General features: G+C 32.9%; 1 protein-coding gene across 2 annotated transcripts in view; it reads left to right on the top strand.

Annotated features, from left to right (window-relative positions):
- The window catches only part of ZCWPW2 (zinc finger CW-type and PWWP domain containing 2), a 93,837-nt gene that overhangs the window by 56,105 nt on the left and 17,265 nt on the right, over window positions 1-20,467 (top strand). For both annotated transcript variants that reach the window (XM_054595756.1, XM_054595757.1), the window contains exons 4-5: window positions 927-1,041; window positions 11,747-11,793. In XM_054595756.1, coding sequence (XP_054451731.1) covers window positions 927-1,041; window positions 11,747-11,793 — 162 coding nt within the window. The remainder of the gene's footprint in view (window positions 1-926; window positions 1,042-11,746; window positions 11,794-20,467) is intronic.

Here is a 20,467-nt window from a genome sequence, read left to right as displayed (position 1 = left end):
AAATATTATTTATTGCCTTTGTCTTCAAGTATTTTTCATTGTATGGGTGGAGACGGCTGTGAATGCAAATCAACTATAAGAAAAATCAGAATATAGTAAATAATTAAATGAATATATTAAGTGTAATGAGAACCAGATAGTTATTATTAATTTGGGAACTCCAGGAAGGTGGTTAATATTAATTTAGGGACTCTAAGAATAACTTGAAATTTGAGAAGAGCCCAGGTAACTTTTATGGTCAATTTTAACCTAGAGATTTTTTATTCTTTTTCTTTTTGAAATACATTTTTTTAAAAACTGAATAAACATTTAGAGAGAAGTGCTACATTCAAGTAGAATAACGTTTACTGAATGCTTCCTACTCCAGCAAACTGTAATCTATTATTTCATTTAATACTCATAAGACCTTTGATGTATGTACAGCTGTCCACATTTTCCAGATGAAGAAATTTAGGTACAGAAAGTTTAAGGAACTTGTATATGTTGACTCTGTGCCATAACACCAAAACTAGATGTGAATTGAATTAATTTTCTTACAAAAAGAAACTTGGCTTTACAATTTGTACCACTTCAGTATCATTGCTATGTTACTTAAAAGGGAATCAACATTATTCTAATGAAATGTATTAATATTGACTACTTCGTTACATTGGTAGTTTTAATTTTTATAACTTTCTAAGTGTTTTGTGAATCATAGTAAAATATCTTTGTGAATCAAGAATCGGACCCTTTTGGCTATTAACATGCAGAATCTCTACAACTTTGCTGTGTTCTAAAATAGTAATATGATAATTGGATATAAAAGTCTAAGTAATACATTGTACAATGCTTAAATGAGATTAAGTTCCAGCTCAACAACTAAATCAAGTGGATATTAAAACAAAATTATATATTTACAATGAATCTTTTTTTCTGTGTTTCTTCAGCCAGGAGAATGTAAAAATAAAAAGAAGTGGTATAAAAGTGCGCTACAAGAAGCATTTCATCTTTATGGGTGTTCTTCTGAGCAAAGACTGGAAATGTGCTACCTATCAAAACAGGGTATATGATTTTTAACTTTTTGCCCACCCTTGCCCTCCCAGAATAAGGATTTACTCAGATGAGTGCTTTCTGAAGTATGTATGTGCATTTAAAAATCTTTCTTTATATCTTTGTCCACAGAAAAATTATTTTTGTGTGGATTAATAGTATATATTTTACGTTCTTAAACTATTTTTTAATGACTGCACATACACTCTATTTAAATGCAGGGGTTTTAATTAACATGTCTGTCATCTTCTTTGCTCTTAGATTATCTATATAGCTCCTTTTGTGTTTTTCAAAGAATATATTTCAAAATCAGAAGCCATGGGGTAAAACTTTCATTGGATATGCTGTATTATTTCAGGACAAAGTATTTTTCAAAATGTTTTATTTCAAATAAATTCAAGGCAGAGATAAAGGATCATCTTCAATTTTCTTTTTAATTAGGTAAAAAATATGATAATATTTCAGGTCATTTTAAAACGAAGTTTTTTGGAATCATAAATATGGTCTATGGGTAGTGTTTTAAATGAATTCATCATAAGGATTACAGTAGGTATAAAATTTTTAACTAAAAAATTGATTATTATATGAAAATGTTGATTTTTCAATAAACTTAAATATGATTTTAAATGTTTCTGCTCAATAACCATATTTAATTTTCTGTTTTACAAGGCCCAGCCTTTTTATTTTATCACAGTAATATTTTTTCTCCTTTGGAAAAGTTTAATATATATACTTTAAAAGTTATATGTGAAAACATTTTATTTGAGAAAAAGTTTAAATTTTAACCCAGCCACCTAACTTAAGATTTTAAATCAAATATGTAGTTTAGAAAAGAGTAGGAAAAAAATGACTAACACACTACTCTGGCTTACTCTGAGACCAGGGAAAGAGATGTTTATTATCATAAATGTGATTTTATTCCTTGTGTTGAAAATGCAATGTCTCTTTCAGCACTAAAGGTTGAATTCACTCTATTGTCACAAATAAAATTTTATGCTTTGCATGTAAGCAAAATAATATTTGAAATATTTAGCCTTTTAAAACATTAATAACTTGTAAAGTAATAGTCATTTACTTAAAAAATTATGCTATAGCCATTTCACACTAGCAGAGGACCTACTCTCTCAGTAAGTTACGGAACTGTGTCTTTGTCACTGCCGTATATGCCGGGTTATTTATGTCTGGGTCCTTGAGCATTCGGGCTTGTCCAGAGACCCTAGAGGCAGGTTAGTTGTCATCCGGTCTGCAGCAACAGGCCATTTCCTCATTGGAAGACTGATGATTTTTGCATGTAGAATTTGATGTAATTCAGCCTGATTACTGAGAACCTTATGCCTGAAGACCTTCATTTTCTCTGAAGTAGCCAAAGTGGAAGGGCATGAACAGACTATTAGGAGTTCAGTCTTCGCCCTAACACTCTTCACTCACTTTATATTCACTCTTCCCTATCTCCAAAGTAGACAGTCTAATCCTTATGTCTTAGCTTTCAGCGTGAATTCTAGTACACATTTAGCTTTTCACTGTGTTTATAACTAGTTAACTAGATATAAACTAGTTATAACTAGAAATAATTAGCTGCTATTTAGATATTTTACAAAAGGTGAATAACTTAGAGGCAAATCATTTATTTAATCCTAGCAAGAGGTTTTCTTCACCCCAAAATTTCTTCTTCCAATTGGAAATAATTACTACTAATTTTTGTGTCTCAATTCTTCCTGCCCTGCAGAAATTGGCACACTATTATGCTTGATGCAACCCTTTCTTTACTGAAATCTTTAGAGTCAGTAAATGGTATATAAATATAGACCCAGGTGGACTATGGCAAAATTCAAAGTTATGTCCACGTCCTGTATTTGTTGTATTAACTATTACTCGAAATGAGCGAGTCTTCTGCTGGGGCTAGAAAGCTTTTCCTTATACTGGAACATTCATTATAATTGTATTTTCAAAATGAATAGCATATTATCTATATGGTCTTTATATAACTCATACATAGGATTTTGTATTATTTGCAAAACTACTATTTTCTTGCATGTTCTGCATTTTAGACTAGATGTCCCTAGATCTACCTTTTTATCAGAATTATTTTTTAAAAAATCATCTTTATTTTTACAGCAGTTTTAGGTTTACAGCAAAATTAAACAAAGTATACAGTTTCCATGTGCTTCCCATCCCTCCACTACCAATATTCCTCATCATAGTAGTAGATTTGTTACAGTCTATGAACCAACATTGACACTTATCCTCCAAAGTCCATAGTTTACATTAGGGTTCACTCTTTGTGCTGAACATTCTATGGATTTTGACAAATGTATAATGACATGTATTCACCGTTGTAGTATCATACAAAATCTTTTCACTGGCTTAAAAATGCCCTGAATTCCACCTATTCATTCCTCACTTTCCCCACATCTCTATCAACGACTGACAACCACTGATCTTTTTACTGTTTCCATAGTTTTACCTTTTACGAAATGTCATATTGTTGGAATCATACAGGATAATGGCCTTTTCAGATTGGCTTCTTTCACTTAGTAGTATGCATTTAAGTTTCCTCTATGTCTTTATAGGTATTTTTTTAGCACTGAATAATATTACATTGCTTGTATGTACCAGAGCTTATCTATTGACCTACTGAAAGACATCTTGGTGGCTTCCATGTTTAGGCAATTACAAATAAAGCTGTTAAATATATCCATGTATAGATTTTTGTGTGGACATAAATTTTTAGCCCCTTTGGGTGAATAGCAAGGAGCACAGTTGCTGGATCATATGGTAAGAGTATGTTTAGTTCTGTAAGATATTGCCAAATTACCTTCCAAAGTGGCTGTGCCATTTTGGATTCCCACTGGTAATTAATGACAGTTCCTGTTCCTACACATCCTCACCCACCTTTGGTGTTGCTGTAGTTCTGGTTTTTGGCCATTCTAATAGGTGTGTTGTGGTATCTCATTGTTTTTATTTGAAATCCTCTAATGACATATGATGAACGTTTTTTCATATGTTTGTTGCCATTTGTAAATCTTTGGTGATATGTCTCTTCATTTTTCGTTTTTTATTTAACCCAATTGTTTCTTTTTTTTACTGTCATTCAGTTACAGTTGTCCTGCCTTTGTCCCCATCGCTCTCCCCTGTCCCATCCCGCCAACTCCCACAGTCAATTCCTCCACCATTGTCCATACCTATGAGTCCTCTATTCATGTTCCTTGACTTGCTTCTTCCCCTTTTTCTCCATTATCCCCCCCATTTTCTTATTAAGTTTTAAGAGTTCTTTGTATACTTTAGATATCATTCCTTTGTCAGATACGTATTTTGCAAATATTTTTCTACTTTGTGGATTATCATCTCATTCTCTTGACATTTTCCTTTGCAGAGAAGCAGTTTTTAATTTTAATAAATTCAGCTTATCATTTATTTATTATGGACCTTGCCTTTGGTGTTATATCTAAAACATCATCAGCATACCCGAGGTCTTCTAGATTTTCTTCTGTGTTACCCTCTGGAGTTTTACTGTTTTTTCATTTTAAATTTAGATGGGTAATCTTTGTTGAGCTACTTTTCTGAAAGATGAAATGTCTCTTTCTAGATTCAGTTTTTGGCATGTAGATATCTAGTTGTTCCAATACCATTGTTGAAAATACTGTCTTTTTTCCTTCATTATATTGTCTTTGCTTCTTTGTCAAAGATCCATTGATATTTATATGAGTTTATTTCTGGCCTCTCTAATCTGTTCCATTGTTATTTATTTTTTTTATTAGTTTTCCCAATACTCACTGTCTTGAACATCATGGCTATATAGGAGGTCTTGTAGTCAGGCAGGGTCAGTATTTTGACTTTGTTCTTTTCATTATTGCATTAGCTATTTTCTGGGTCTTTGCCTTTCTGTATAAACTTTATTTATTTATTGCATTTTATTATTTATTTATTTTGAATTGTTCAATTACAGTTGTCTCAATTTTCCCCTGATTATTCTCCCCTGGCCTTCCCACCCTCACCTCCCACATTCAGTCCTCCCTCATTGTCTTTGCCCATGGGTCCTTTATACATGTTCCTTGACGACCCTTCCCCTTTGCTCCGTTATCTCCCTTCCTTCTCTCCTCTGGTTACTGTCTGTTTGTTCTATATTTCCATGTCTCTGGTTATTCTCGAATTAGTTTGTTGATACCCACAAAATAACTTGCTGGGATTTTGGTTAAGATTGCATTGAATCTATAGATCACATTGGGAAGAACTCACATCTTAACAACGTTGAGGCTTCCTATCCATAGATATGCATTATATGTACATTTATTTTGTTCTTTGATTTTGTTTATTAGAATGTTTTAGTTTTCCTCATCTAGATCTTGATATTTTATTAGATTTATGCCTGTTTCATCTTGGGGGATGCTATTGTAAATTGTAATGTGTTTTTAATTTCAAATTCTACTTGTTCATTGCTGGTAAACAGGAAAGTATTTGACTTTTATGTATTAACCTTATTTGGAACCTTACTTGTTTCAGGATTTTTTTTTTATTCTTTTGAGTTCTCTACATAGATTATCTTGTCATCTGTGAACAAAGTTGCTTTAATTTCTTTCTCCCCAATCTGTAACTTTTCTTTTCTTTTTTCTCTTCTTTCTTTTTTCTTTTCTCTTTGCTCTCTTTTCTTTTCTTTCTTGTCTTGTCTTATTGTACTAGCTAGTAGTTCCAGTATAATACTGAAAAGAATAGTGAGGGAGAACATCTTTGACATATTTCTGATCTTAGTGGGAAAGCTTTGGAGTTTCTCTCCATTAAACATGTGTTAATTGTAAGTTGGTTTTGTTTTTGCAGATTCTCCTTATCCAATTGAGAAAGTTTCACTCTTTTCCTGGGTTGCTAAGAGTTTTTATCATGAATGTATGTTGCATTTTGTCAAGTACTTTATTTGTATCTGTATGATTGTGTGACTTTTCTTCTTTAACCTGTTGATATCATGGATTGCATTAATTGATTTTGAATGTTGCACCAGCTTTTTGTACCTGGGATAACTCCCACTTGGTTATGGTGCATAATTTTTTTCATACATTACTAGGTTTGATTTGCTAATATTTTGTTGATAATTTTTGCATTTATGTTCATGAGAGATATTAGTCTCTAGTTTTCCTGTAGTATATTTGTTTGGTTTTGGTATTAGGATAAATTGGCCTTATTGAATCAGCTAGGAAGTATTCCCTCTGTTTCTGTCTTGTGGAAGAGTTTGCAGAAAGTTGATACAATATTTTCCTCAAATGTTTGATAGAATTTACCAGTGAACTCATACTTGCTAGGCCTGTTTGTTTTTGACAGAGGGGTATTACAGACTCTAATTATAATATTGTATTTATCTATTTCTCCTTGAGTTCTATCAATTTTGCCTTACATATTTTGGCACTCTGATGTTTGATGCATTTATAATGATGATCATTGTGTCTTCTTGGAATATTGACCACTTTATCATTATGCAATGCTCTTTTTCATTTCTTGATAACTTTCCTTTCTTGAAGTCCGCTCTCCCTGAAATTAAAGTAGCAACTGCTGCATTCTTTTGAATAGTGTGAACATAATATATTTTTCTCTATCCCTTTACTTTTAACCTATATATGTTTTTATATTTAAAGTGAGTTTTTTATAGATTACATATATTTGGGTCCTGTGTATGTATTCACTCTGATAGTCTCTGTCTTTTAATTGGTACATTGTTGTCATTTAAAGTGCGTGTTTATGTAGAGTGGGTTAATAACTAAAATATTTGTTATTCTTTTCCTCTTGTTTTCCTTGTTCTTTGTTTCTATTTTTTTCTTCCACTCTTTATTGGCCTTCTGTGGTTTTAATTGGGCGTTTTATATAATTCTGTTAACTCTCCTTTCTTCTCCTTTCTGTTCCATTATATTTCCTTAACTTTTTAAAAGTTTTTTTTTCTAGAGTTTGGAAAAACTCATTTACAAGTTATCTAAGCCCACTTTCAAGTAACATATACTGTATCATGAGTAATGCATGTACCTTGTAATAAAATTTTACTAATTCTTCTGTTCCTTGTATCACTGCTATCATTCTTTTCACTTAAAATAAGTATATATATATATATATATATATATATGCACATATATGAACATATTTTGCTGCTGTTTAGAACAAACTATTTTCTGTTAAATACTTTAAGAATATGAAAAATAAAAGTTTTTATTTTGCTTTAACCTGCTCATTCTCTAATCTCTTTCTTCCTTTATGTAGATCTGAGTTTCTGACCTAGATACTTTTTCTTTTCTCTTTTAACATTCCTCACAAGGCAGGTCTACCTGGCAACAAATTCCCTCAACTTTTCTTTGTCTGACAAAGCATATATTCCTTTATTTTCTAAGTTAATTACATCATGTACAGAATTCTAATTTGGTGTTTTTTTCCTTTTCAGTCCTTTAAATGCATTGCCCTATTCTCCTCTTGCTTGCATAATTTCTGAGTAGAATTTGTATGAAATTCTTATCTCTGCTTCTTTATGGGTAAGGCACTCCCCCCGACCCCGCTCCCCCACCCATGCCAGCTTCTTTCAAGATTTTTGCTTGATCTTTGATTTTCTGTAGTTTAAGTATGATTAGCAATGGTATAGTTTTTATTGGCATTTATCCTGCTTGGTATTCTCTGAGCTTCTTGGATCTATGATTTAATGTCTGACATTAAATTGGGGGGAAAATTTGTAGGTATTATTGCTTTAGATAAGAATCTGTTCTGTTCTCTCTTTGTTTTCCTTTTGATATTCCTGTTACACATATGTTACACTTCTGCAATTGTGCCATAGATCTTAGATATTCTCTTCTGTTTTTATTTTTCAGTTTTTTCTCTGCTTTTCAGTTTTAGAAATTTCTGTTAATATATCCTCAAGCTCAGAGATTCTTTGCTCAGCTGTATTCAGTCTATTGGTGAGCCCATTAAAGGCACTTTTCATTTTTGTCCAGTGTTTTGATCTCTAGCATTTCTTTTTTATTCTGTCTCTTAGAATTTCCATCTCTCTGCCAACATTATCCATCTGTTCTCGCATGGTGTCTACTTTTAACATTCAGGCCCTTAATATTATATATTAACCATAGTTGTTTTAAATTCATGATTTGATAGTTGCAGCATCTCTGACATATCTGTCTGCTTTTGATACTTTCTCTGTCACTTCAAACTATTTTTTGTTGTTTTGTTTTATTTTTTTATTTGCCTTTTAGTATGCCTTGTAATTTTTGGTGCAAAGGAGAACATTAATATGAATACATCTAATAACAGACTGTCAAAATATGTGAGGCAAAATTGATAGAACTCAAAGAGAAATTGAAGAACCCATTGTTATAATTGGAGACTTTAACATCCCTCTATTAGGAATGGACTGTGTTAAAGGAACTGTGATAAATAGGCCTTTCGTAGTGCAGTGATAAGATATGTTGGATAGTCGTAGCCTTTTATAGTCCTATGATTAGGTCTTAGTCGTGGGCTTTGAACTTCATCAATACTTCTCTCTTTCTCCATCACCCCTTAAGTGGTGCAGGATGGCTAAAAGGGGTTAGAGTTGGATACTTCCTTTCACCCATGTGGAAGACTAAAGCAGGCTGGATTTAGGTAGTTCCCTGCCCCGAGGTTGATTAGGCTCTGAAAAATCACACTAGGTTAGGCTTGAGTAAATTAGTCTCTTGAGGGCAGGCCTTGTTAAGGAGAACTGAATGCTCTGGCATAATTCAAAATGTCTTTTTTCTTTTCTCCTTCCAATGCCTAAAGCAAGAGGAGAGTTGTCTCTGGTCTTTGCTGTGAGGCCCTGGTAGAGCTCCTGGAGGTAAACTCACAAAAGTGTGTTTTCCTCCCCAATGACTGGGCCCCCCTCCAGCAGTTCATCAATTACAGCTTGTTTTCCTACTCTGGCACTGGCTTTTGTGGGGGTCTCTGCTCTGGTGAGTTGTGATTCTTTGCATTTGCTCATCTGTCTCTCTGGATTTGGGGGCATGGTCTGACGTGTGACCTCACTTCTCTGAGGTATCTAAGACAAGTTACTGATTTTCAGTACTTTTTCAGCTTTTTACTTGTTGTTAGGACAGAGTGGTGACTTCTGAACCAGGTTGTCCTCTATCTTTCTAAGAAAATGCTCCCAGCTGTCACATTTAAAGAAGCACATACACTTTTTCTGAGACCATGAATGGACAAGCTTTAAAAAAATATTTAAAGAAAAGAAGCTATTGATTTATGGTATTTGTACTCCTCTCTAATATGGTTGTAAGTAAAAAATACTTAACATTTGTTGTGGGTCATACTCACCTCTACTCAGGAACATTTTTATTTTCTACCTACAGCTTCTTTTCTGCTCTTTAAAAAATAAGATGTGGCTATAGCTCAGAATAGGAGTAAAGGCTCCTTTAATTATGCAAATCTACATGTCCTGCAAACTGCTTGTTTCACTCTGTATATGAGGGTCCCTACATGCAGAGATTCCTGAAGGGAGGAAATTAAACCTTTCTCATTAGGGAAAATTCAGCTCTTAGAGAGTGGTTCGTGTTGCTGAACTTGAACATGGACCTACTGTTATTAACAGGGAAACCGCTAGTAATTGTAATGTTTTTAAGTATTATAGCAGAATTTCCCTTCAGCGTTTCAAAATCAGAGTGGTTGTTGTCATTCCCCCCCAAATACTTCCCTGTGACATTGGGAGAGGGTTCTGTAGCTTTTGGACATAAAATTTTCTTTGAGCAGCAGTTCAGATATATCTGTTCTCAATTTATTCATCTGCCTACTGATAATTTTATGTAAGAATGATATATATTTTGAGGAGCAACAACAAATTTCTATTCTGTTCTCATTAGTATACAGTCAGGGTCCATTGGATCCAATTTTAGTTTTTGAGTTACTTTTGTGTGCAGTTTTAACTATTTGTAAAGATTAGTATTTCTTCACGACTTTTATTATTATTAGAGGTCTTCAAAAGAACAAGGAGAAAAAAATTTTTATACAACAAAATTAATTTTATCTTGTACTTATCAGGTTCTGCTGGGCTCTTTTATAAATCTAAAACATATTATGGGATTTCATTGGTCTTATTTTTTATATATCTTAGAATCTTTTGCTATTTTTATCATTACTCATCAGTTATTCCCAACTATGTTACAAAGAATAAAATTATTTATTTAAATAGAAGAATGATGGAATCACTTAAAAAGTGATCTATGTCATCACTAATTCCTGATATTCCAAAGGTTAAGGTTAAGGTATTTCTTCCTTTCTCTCTCTTTCTCTCTCTCTCACACACACACACCTCCCCCAAAACACCAAAATGTCTTTATTAGCTAAAATGAAAGAGAACATTGTTGATTATCTATTGTCTGCCAGACATTGTTTTAGGAACTTTATTTATATAGATTATATTATTTAAATTTTATAATATACCAATAAGTAATAACTATTACTTCTGGTTTATAAATAAATAAACTGAAATTCTAAGAATATATTTTTATATCTTATACAGTCTAGTATATTACTTTATACTATGTAAGTGTTCAATGAATTTTGATTAATAAGTTACATTAATTTGTTCAAGTAAAATATGTATTTTATATCCATATAAAGTTTTGAGTAAAATACATGTGCATTTATTAGTTATTAAAATGTTGAGCACTTACTACATATAAAACATCCCTGCCTTGAAGGCACATTCTAGTTTTGCAGAATGCTTAGACATAGAGAATAGTAACCATAATTCAAAGAAAAAAATTCTGTGACCTAAGATGACTGTGGATTTACTAAAGAGATGTGTCTTTCTTCTAGTTGGATGTATTTTTCTTTAATGTTAAATGTAACCCTAAACTTTATTATGTTCATAGCTCTTTCCATTTTTCATTACCACAATATTAAAATTTAAAAAACATATCTATGAAGAAATGTTTACATACAACCTACTGAGCTATGGAATTCCAGATTGAAAATATTTTAAATCTACTGGTTATGGCAATAATTTTTACTAATCCCTACCCACACACACACGCACACACACATAATTTTGTACATATCAAAAAATAATATGCCGAAATTTTTCTATATTCTATTTGGTTACTAATTATTCTGGTTTTACGAGCAGTAGAGCAAGAAAAGGTACTGGTGGTTCTCATTCTTGCTGAGCCTTTCTCTGAGGCAGTGTTGGCAGCTCAGGGATCCTGAATGGAAGCAACTAACTCTTGGAAAGATTGAAGACTTACAGTTAGATGGGCCTGGCCCTACCACATGACCTCAGGCAGGGAATTTAACTTGTCTTAGCCTCACTGTTGCAAGATTATCCTGAGGATTGAGTCAAGTAATGTCTATAGGAAGTCATTATCTTATGTCTGACATGTGGTAAATGTGCAAGTAGAGGTTCCTGGGATTTAGTTTTAGATCCTTTATACTCCAGAGCACACAAACTGACCAGAATCTAGAAGTAAGATATACCTGACGCTCAACGAAGGACATCCAATCAACCAGTCAGAGTTAAGGGAGGAGGTTTATTAAATCAGTATACAAATCCCTGATGTTATTATAATTACTTTTGAATTACTTTGCTTTACTCAAACCTGGGAAGCTGAGTTTATCAACACTTTAATCAAAAGAACCACTGAAAACACATATCACATTATGAGAAAGTAGAAAATTCTGATTGTGTAACTTTGTGTTTATTTGAGCAGGAGCATAGGAATGTTTTTTGAAGCAGCCGTATTTCATTATCTTACAGGTAAATCCAAAGCTGTTGGCAAAGTTACAGTGGTGGCCAAGAAAAGGGTAAGATCATGGGTTGTGATATAAAGTATACAGACTTCAAATTCCATTGATTAATACTATGGAAAAAAATTAAATGAATATTTAAAAGCAAAATAACAATTTTTTCTTCTTAATTTTTTCTTCTAGTTAGTTGACTATATGTTCTGTTTATTAGATTGACACTAGAAATTTAATACATATGGTCACCTATCAGTGTTACTGAATTAGCGGATGTTACGACAGTAGAAAATTTTAAGTTAAACAATAGCTTTTTTTTATATCTTAGTTCACATACATACTTTCATATACTAAAATATTTTATTTTTTTCTATGCCATGTTATTATAATGTGTGCAACTTCATAGAATGTATAAATTAATATTCACAACTTAATATAGACTTTACCTTAAGGTTAAGTGAGAATGACATCTGCCATTCGAGTGAATTTAAACCTAGAATCTTTTTAATGAAAATTGATAAAGTCAGTAGCATTCTTAAAGAGTTTTAAAATTTAAGTTGTCACTCTGTGCATTGTATGCACAGAGATGTTTAACTCTACTTACTGTCAAAACGATGATTGGGATAGAATTAACCTTGACCTTGTCTTCAAGTGACAATATTCTTAACAGGATACCACTGAAAAAGAGAAAGTCAATACTTAAATTCTTCTGGACAGATAGTATATTGTTGTCATAAGAAAAAGGATTGTGATCGAAAGGGAGGCCTATATCTGTGCTGTTTCCTGTATTGAGGAATGGGGTTGCTGCCGAGTGGAGACAGGAAGGGTAGAAGGTAACCTAGGGGAACAGAAAAGGATGCTGGGTGTGAACCTATAGGTGAGCAGGCAATGAGGTGAATATTATTTTTGTATTTTGAATATGTGTATTTTATGAGTCCTTTTAAAGTGAGATTTTATTTTATCCTTTTGCTTTTTAGTTTGTATTTTAAAAGGATCTGGACTTTTCACTTGTTAAGTAATATTGACATATTTTTGCAGAGAGGAAGGCAACACCGTAAAAGGCAATGTTGCCCTTTGAAAAAGAAAAGAAATAGGACTTGTGTGTCTGTCCAAAGATTTGGGCAGGAATAAGTGAGGCAGTACAGGATTATCAATGTGGATGGAATTGTTTATTTCACTCTCTGCTAAAGGACATTTAGAATAAAAAATGACAAAGATAATAATAACTTACTTTATTCTGTATTGCTTGATTTTTACCAGTGACTCTCATTGAAGGTGGCACTGTGCCTAGGACAGTGCTACTCATAGCGGGGTGCATGGGACAGAGCTGTTCTGGGCACTATTTGTTTTTGGTCTGCAATGAGATAAGAGCAAAGAAAATGAGAATAACCATTTAGAAATTTGTATAGTAATTTGACAGAATAATTTTTGTCTGTTGAATGTAATAATAAAATGGAACTTGTATTTTTTATGTCTTTGTTTTTTATTTAATTTTTTTCCTAGTGAATGTCTTTAAAAAATTATATAGGTCTCACATAGATTGGCATGGAAAACTGGTCCTAAACACAGGCAGTTTGAGAGACATTGCTCTATGGGCTGTTTTTGGGATTTGTGGAAATATATTTATAAAGACAGTATTTTGGAGGAATACAATGCATTTTTTAGGACAAAGGTTAAGAACACAAGATGTCTTGCAATGAATGGAGCAAAATGTATTAACAAGAACTGCCCAAGAGTTGGCATGACTTTTGAATACACTGCTGGACTCAAGAAACTACAGATATAACTATGTAGTGACATAATACAAAATAATATGGAAACACATTAGACAAAAAACCAAGGAGTTTATTATGGAGAGGGAAGCTGAAATGGAATAAATACACTGTTTTCAAAAATTATTGAGTAATTTATGTATTCTCTGCTCAACATATTGAAATATTTTCAACTATATATTTTAGCTGTATAGAGTAGAAGTGAAGCTCCTAAGAGTGCTACCTGTAAGCCTCTGCTGCTCTCATACTCCCCATCCTTCAGCTCTTCATCCACATGGCTGCCTCTACACAGATGTGAGTCGTGTAGATGTGCCCACCTGACCATACCGCTTCTTGATGGCAGTGATCTGAAAGAAAGAGACTAAGTCACACTAATCTCTTTGAGCCCCACTTAATTATTTTTTATTTATTTTTTAAATGGGAAGATCTAGATGGCTCTGAGTCCCTTCCTGCTCTAATATTCCATGAACTATAAAATATGTGTGACAGTTCAATAAGTACTTGCAGGATGTGAAAAGACTTGTGCAGACCAGAGTGAGTATCTGAGTTAATTTGCCTGGAAATAAAATATGTTTTTTAAAAGAGTAAAAAAGTAGTATGCCAGGAAGGCTAGAGGAGTAGCTGATGATGTTTCCTACTGAAAAATTTGTGTATATGTATGTGTGTATATGAATATATTCAGGAAACAGAAAATTGTGGTGGAAAGAATACAAATTATGAATGAATGCCTTCAAGAGCTAGTTTTCCTACTTAGTTGTGTGATGTTAGGCAAGTTAACAACACTTCTGCACCTCTTTGAATTAATCTCTGTGTTGGGAACAATAATAATCACCTTGTATGATTGCTATAAAGGTTAATAAGAAAAGCAATTATAATAGCATATAGTTATTGTATTTTAGTAGGTGCTTGTATAATAAATGCCAGTACTTTTCTCCCTAATTTCTCCTTAAAAAGAGATAGGAAATAAGGATTTAGGGACATTTAAAATTCTCAGACTTGTGATAGCATTATAGTTCTATTAGATAGTTAAGATTATGTAAAAGTCTTTTTAAAAGGAGGCCCCACATTTTAATCATGATTTATTTTTTCAAAGTAATATAATAATATTGTATATGGAGGAGAGAATTTTTAAAATCATCTAAGATTTGTCACATTTATTAAGCTAATTTTTATAGTTGCATGTTTACAGTTATTTATACATATGTTTAAATATAACATGTATATGTACTTTATTAACATGAACAGAATGAATTTAAACTCTACTGTTTCACTTAATAATATTTTGTTGACATCTTCTCAAGTCAAAGGTCTGCCAAGTCTTAAGTGGTTGCACAGCATTTTATTTTATGGAAATCTCTTAATTTATTGAACAGTCTCCTCCAACGGTGTCCAACCTTTTGGCATCTCTGGGCCACACTGGAAGAAGAGTTGTCTTGGGCCATGAAATACACAAACACTAACGAAAACTGATGAGCAAACCAAAGGTCTTAAGTAAATGTAGGATTTTGTGTTGAGCAGTATTCGTAGCTCTCCTGGGCCACGTGTGGCCCATCGCTGCAGGTTGGACACCCCCTAGACATTTAGGTTGATTTGATTTGCAAAATTACAAATAAAAAAGCAGCAATGTCATTGTGCACATCTTTGTAAGTGTTTGTGTAAATATTTCTATAGGGAAAATTACTAAAAGTAAGCTCTCTGGTTTAAAGAATAAGCACATTTAAAATTTTGCCAGTTTGCTGATCATCTGTTACCGAAAAAATCTCACAACATTATTGTACCAGTTGCAGTCCCATGATTAGTTTAGAGGAAAGACTAGACTAGCTTAGTTTGCCAGTTCTTGCTATTTTATAGTCGATCTTTTCTTTCTTTAAATGTGAATACTTTGTCAGTATGTTGCAAACATTTTTCAGTTTTTCTTTTAAATTTTATGTAGTTTTTTTGCCGCACTTGTATAATAAAACTTTTCTTTTGGGGCGTCAGAGCTTTTGTGACATGCTTTACAAGACTGCTTTTTCATTAAAACAAAATATGTTATAACTCACTAACCTTTCTCCTATTGCTGCCAGTAACATTTCAATGTAAAAAAAAAAAGCTAAAGCAAAATGAATAAAGTGACAAGTTAGGTGATAGAGCCAGGATTCTCTCTATTCCTTTGCTTCAGTTTTTTTTCAATGTAGAATATTACATATTTCTAATTAAGGCTGTCCCAGGAATTTGTTACTAATGGGAAAAGAATCTCTTTTTCATTCTTTTTTCTAATTTTTCTGGCTTATATATAAAAATTATGTACATATATGTGGACATCTTTTTTTCTAACATTCTACTTTTATTAATACCAAAAGTATAACTTACACACTTTGGAAGACAAAATTAATGATCACTCTTTTGATTTATACATTTATTTATGAGGAATTTAGGCTGTTTTTTTTCCCACTGAAAAAATACTTCTCCCTGAAATTATTGCAGAGATTCTTCATAATAAGCAGGGCATTTTCTTTAGCCCAATAGCAGGATCAGTTGCTTACATTTTATGACTAGGTGTCTGGATATTTGTGTTAATTAAAAAGCTTGCTTACTAATTTGGAATTCATATATTGCAATTCACTTAGCTTTATATTCTTCTTTACCCAAAGATAAATATTATAATAGATCCCTAATTCTGGCTTCTAGCCCCAGAAAGAGAAAAATTTCAGAAAGGACAGTAAGCAGAGGAAGACCTTGGCAAGAGTCTCAGTCAGGCTTCAAAACTCATTTCGTTTCTTTTTGGCTTCTACTTTGTGGGCATCGTTCACTTTTCCTTAGGCCGGTGCTCCCCAAATGTGAATCACACAGGTATTCCATCACCACTTGCCCTGCTATTAGTCACTGTAGTGGTCTTTCATTTGACTTACCTTTTCATGTCATTTTTTTTATTGAGGTCAGATTTAAACATGTGAAATGCACAGATCTTAAGCATAGACTTTGATGAGTATTTTTTTAAATTTTATTTTAATTTATTTTTCCTAATACATTTGTCTCTCCCTACCCCCCACCACTTTCCCTTGCCCCCTCCCTCCCTTCCTCCCTCCCTCAGCTCTTCCCCTTTGGTTTTGTCCATGAGTCCTTGCTATATGTTCCTTGACTTTCCCCTTCCCTTCCTTTTCCCCGCCCCCCCCTCCTTTCCTCTTGTCTCTGTTGATTTCTTTTCCTTTCAGTGTTGCTGGTATTATTTTCCTTGCATCTTTGTATTGTTGGTTAGGTTCCACTTATAGGTGAGATCATATGGTATTTGTCTTTCACCTCCTGGCTTATTTCGCTTAGCATAATGCTCTCCAGTTCCATCCATGCTGTCGCGAAGTTTAGTAGTTCTTTTTTTCTTTCTGCTGCGTAGTATTCCATTGTGTATATGTACCATAATTTTTTGATCCAGTCATCTACTGATGGGCATTTAGGTTGCTTCCAACACTTGGCTATTGTAAATTGTGCTGCTATGAACATTGGGGTGCATAGGTTCTTTTGATGAATATTTTTAAAAGTATAAACACTCATGTAATTTCCTCTCTGATCAAAATAGACTATTTTTAGCATCTCCAAAAGTTTCCTAATCCAAAATTTAAAATGTAAATGTGCTCTTTTGATGTACATTTGCACTTTTTCAAATACATATAAATAAATATATATTAATATAGAACATTGTCCATTTATCACTGGAAATCAGTCAGTGGAAACTTTAAAATAGATTGTTCTTTTCGCACTAATTTCAATTATCCTGTGCTCAAATCAGCAGAGGGAAACTGTACTACTACAAGGCACTGTAATGAAACAGCCTTCCAGGGGAACAATTTTTAACAAAATACGATTTAGTAACTTAATAACTAACCACCCTTGATTACCTGTTTTATCTTAAATTACAATCTGTAGGAATTCTATAGGATAACTATTAGTAATAAAGTATTAAAATTAAACAAAATGCATTCATCTCTGATACTCTTTTATAACACCATTTATGAGAGCAAGCAAAGATCCCTTGACTCAGAGTAACTATTTTCTGGTGTGGATGATTGCACTTGTTCTTTAAGTGAAAGAAAAGTCTACTTTGGGACTTGTGTATTTGCTTAACCCTTGCTTTAATTTGACTTTCAGTCCATGGATCTGACTTTAGCCAAACTCACCTTGTTCTAAGACAGGCAGTGGCGTTGGGAGGAGCTGGGGAGTAGAGGGGAAATGTGTCTCAGGGTGAGTATAGCAGAGCTGAGATCTTCGTTGTTTTTCTTCCCTGAAGGTAAAGCAACAGTGTCCTAGTGTGAGGAGCTGTTATCCTCCAAGTTCACAGGGTTTTCAGTGGGAGAGGTCTTGGCTAGGAGCTGCAATAGAGGGCAGTTTTCCCATCCACAGGACTGCTATACTGCCTCTTTTGCGGGGTTGTAGAAAGTGGAAGTGAACAGGGAGGTTGCTGCTGCCTCCCTGAGCCGGTGATTTGTCCCAGTGCAGCAATTTGTCTGAGAAAATTCATTTCAGTTATGCAGATCTGGCATTTGGTAAATGGGAATTCATGTGTGCCAGCTATTTTTTTCTTCTGTCTTTTAAATATTATTTTTATCCTAATTACTAAAAAACAAATTTTGAATGTCACCATTTATAATAATAGAAATAGTGTATTAATTTTTGTTTCTTTATATATAATGTTCACTTAAAAAATAACTCAGATGTTAGTTCACTTGGAATTTGAATTTAGTAATATCTAAAAACTGGTATCACAGATTCCAGAAATTCAAAACTTTTCAACTATAACTTTCCACATTTTCTATTCTGTATTTTAACTTGCAGCTAGAAGGAAAAAAGAAAATTTTACCAAATACAATTGCTCTTTTTTCTTAAGAAACAAAAGCCTCTTCAACTTGAGTACCAGTTATCACATAGAGAAATTTCCAGGTGATGCCCTTTGTTATTTGGGACTAAAGATTTTTCCATTTATTTTTGCTGATTATATGCATTACTAGCATAATTCTTTCTCTCTGATCCAGTGACGTGTAAGTCATGTTTCCAACATCAGGCTACACACAAAAGGAATCTGGGTTTCTTTTAAAGGTTAGAAGGTTATTTCTCACTCACGATGTTCTTCATTCTATTACATTAAAATTGAAAACAATATTACTCATTGATAGTTGCTATTGATGTAACATACCATCAGAATTTGAATGATGAGTTTGTCTTTTATAGAGTGTAGCTATTGCATTAGCTATTAAATGATCTTTCTATGCCTAATAATAATAACTACTGTTTTCCTAATTGCAAAGGGAAAGTATAAAATACAATGTCAGTGAAAATTAGTAGAATTTCCTTATAACTTATGAGAAATCCATCATTTCAAATTTATTAACATTTGCCTTTTGCCTAACAATCTTCCGGCTTTTCATTTATTGGGTTGGCCAAAAAGGTCATTTGGTTTTTTTCTGTAAGATGGCTCTAGTAACGCTTAGTTGTCTCTAACTCCATTTGAAACAATTTTGTTAGATTGTATTGTGACAGCTGTCATATCAACATGCATTTAAAAAACTTATCAAAATTGGTGAATTTTAATATTGAAGATGGAAGAAAATGCACATCATTTTCAGCATATTATGCTTTATTATTTCAAGAAAGGTAAAAACACAACTGAAATGCAAAAACAGATTTGCGCAGAGTATCGAAAAGTTGTTGTGACTGACTGAATGTCTTAAAAGTGGTTTGCGAAGTTTTGTGCTGGAGATTTCTTTCTGGACAATGCTCAACAGTCAGGTAGACCAGTTGAAGCTGATAGTGAACAAATTGAGACATTAATTGAGAAGAATCAATGTTATACCATGCAGGAGGTAGTCAACATGCTCAAAATACCCCAATTAATAAAGTTGTTGGTGAAAAAGAAAAATGTGTCTTTTGTTTTACGGACAAAACTAAACAGACTTTTTGGCCAACCTAATCAATATATTAGACAAAATAAACCTATTTATTTTCTTTGAAGACCTATAGATTTTTACTTTTTAATTCTTTAAAATTATAATGACTTTGAAATGCGATTTATCTTTCTTTTTGCTTATGTATTTCATACTTCCACTTTGTTCCAAAATTATGTGCTTACTGTGAAATATGTATATTAGGTATATACCTTATATTTATACTCCCCTACTTAGTGGAGAACACAGCCACCCAGACTATACAAAGGGAGGTGTATTTTCCATGTCCTTTCATGAATCTGGATATAAGACTACCCTCCATTTCAACCCCTGTAATCATCAGAAACTGGATAGAAAGACTTGGATATAGATAACATTTTTAAAGGAATAATTTTCTCTTTTTGCTATTGTATAGATTGAATCTGTCTATTCCTATGTAGGAGAAAGATCATCTTTTACACAATGCTGATAATAAATGCTCAGAACATTTGACAATGATTCATGGGTTAAAGAATCAGGCCAGTTATCCTTACTGCTAATGAAGCTCTCACCATTCATTCTTTTGTCCAGAAAAAAATGTGTAATACAGGTACTGTAACCATTGAATGTTCTATATGCTTCAGATTTTTAAAATTTAATCAAAATATGTACATTCTAGAAAATCTTTAGAAAAAATTATACACAAATAAGAATTGTTTTCAACATACTTGGATTTTAGAGAGTCTCTAATTAGAGGACAAATAGTCTAATTTACTGGCTCCATCCAAATCAGATAAACAGCTGTGACTTAAGTTCTGCTTTTCATGGGTATCCTTACTCCCAGGACACCATGTTTTGATTAGCCCTTAGTAGTCTTAAGCTCTTCACAGATGTGAGTGAAATCTGATCTGTTAAAAAAATTATACACTCATACACATACACACACACACATATATAAAATTCAGGAGGTTATATATATATATAAACCTCTGGAATTTTTATGTTTTCTCCCTGGTATATATAGATAGTCAAAAACCATTAAAAAATTAAGTCCAAGGCTTTAAAAGTTATCAA

Source organism: Pteronotus mesoamericanus, unplaced genomic scaffold, assembly GCF_021234165.1.
Source record: "Pteronotus mesoamericanus isolate MK-2021 breed Mesoamerican mustached bat unplaced genomic scaffold, CSHL_Meso_final scaffold_54, whole genome shotgun sequence".
Taxonomy (NCBI): Eukaryota; Metazoa; Chordata; class Mammalia; order Chiroptera; family Mormoopidae; genus Pteronotus; species Pteronotus mesoamericanus.
This window is presented reverse-complemented; position numbering and strand designations above follow the sequence as displayed.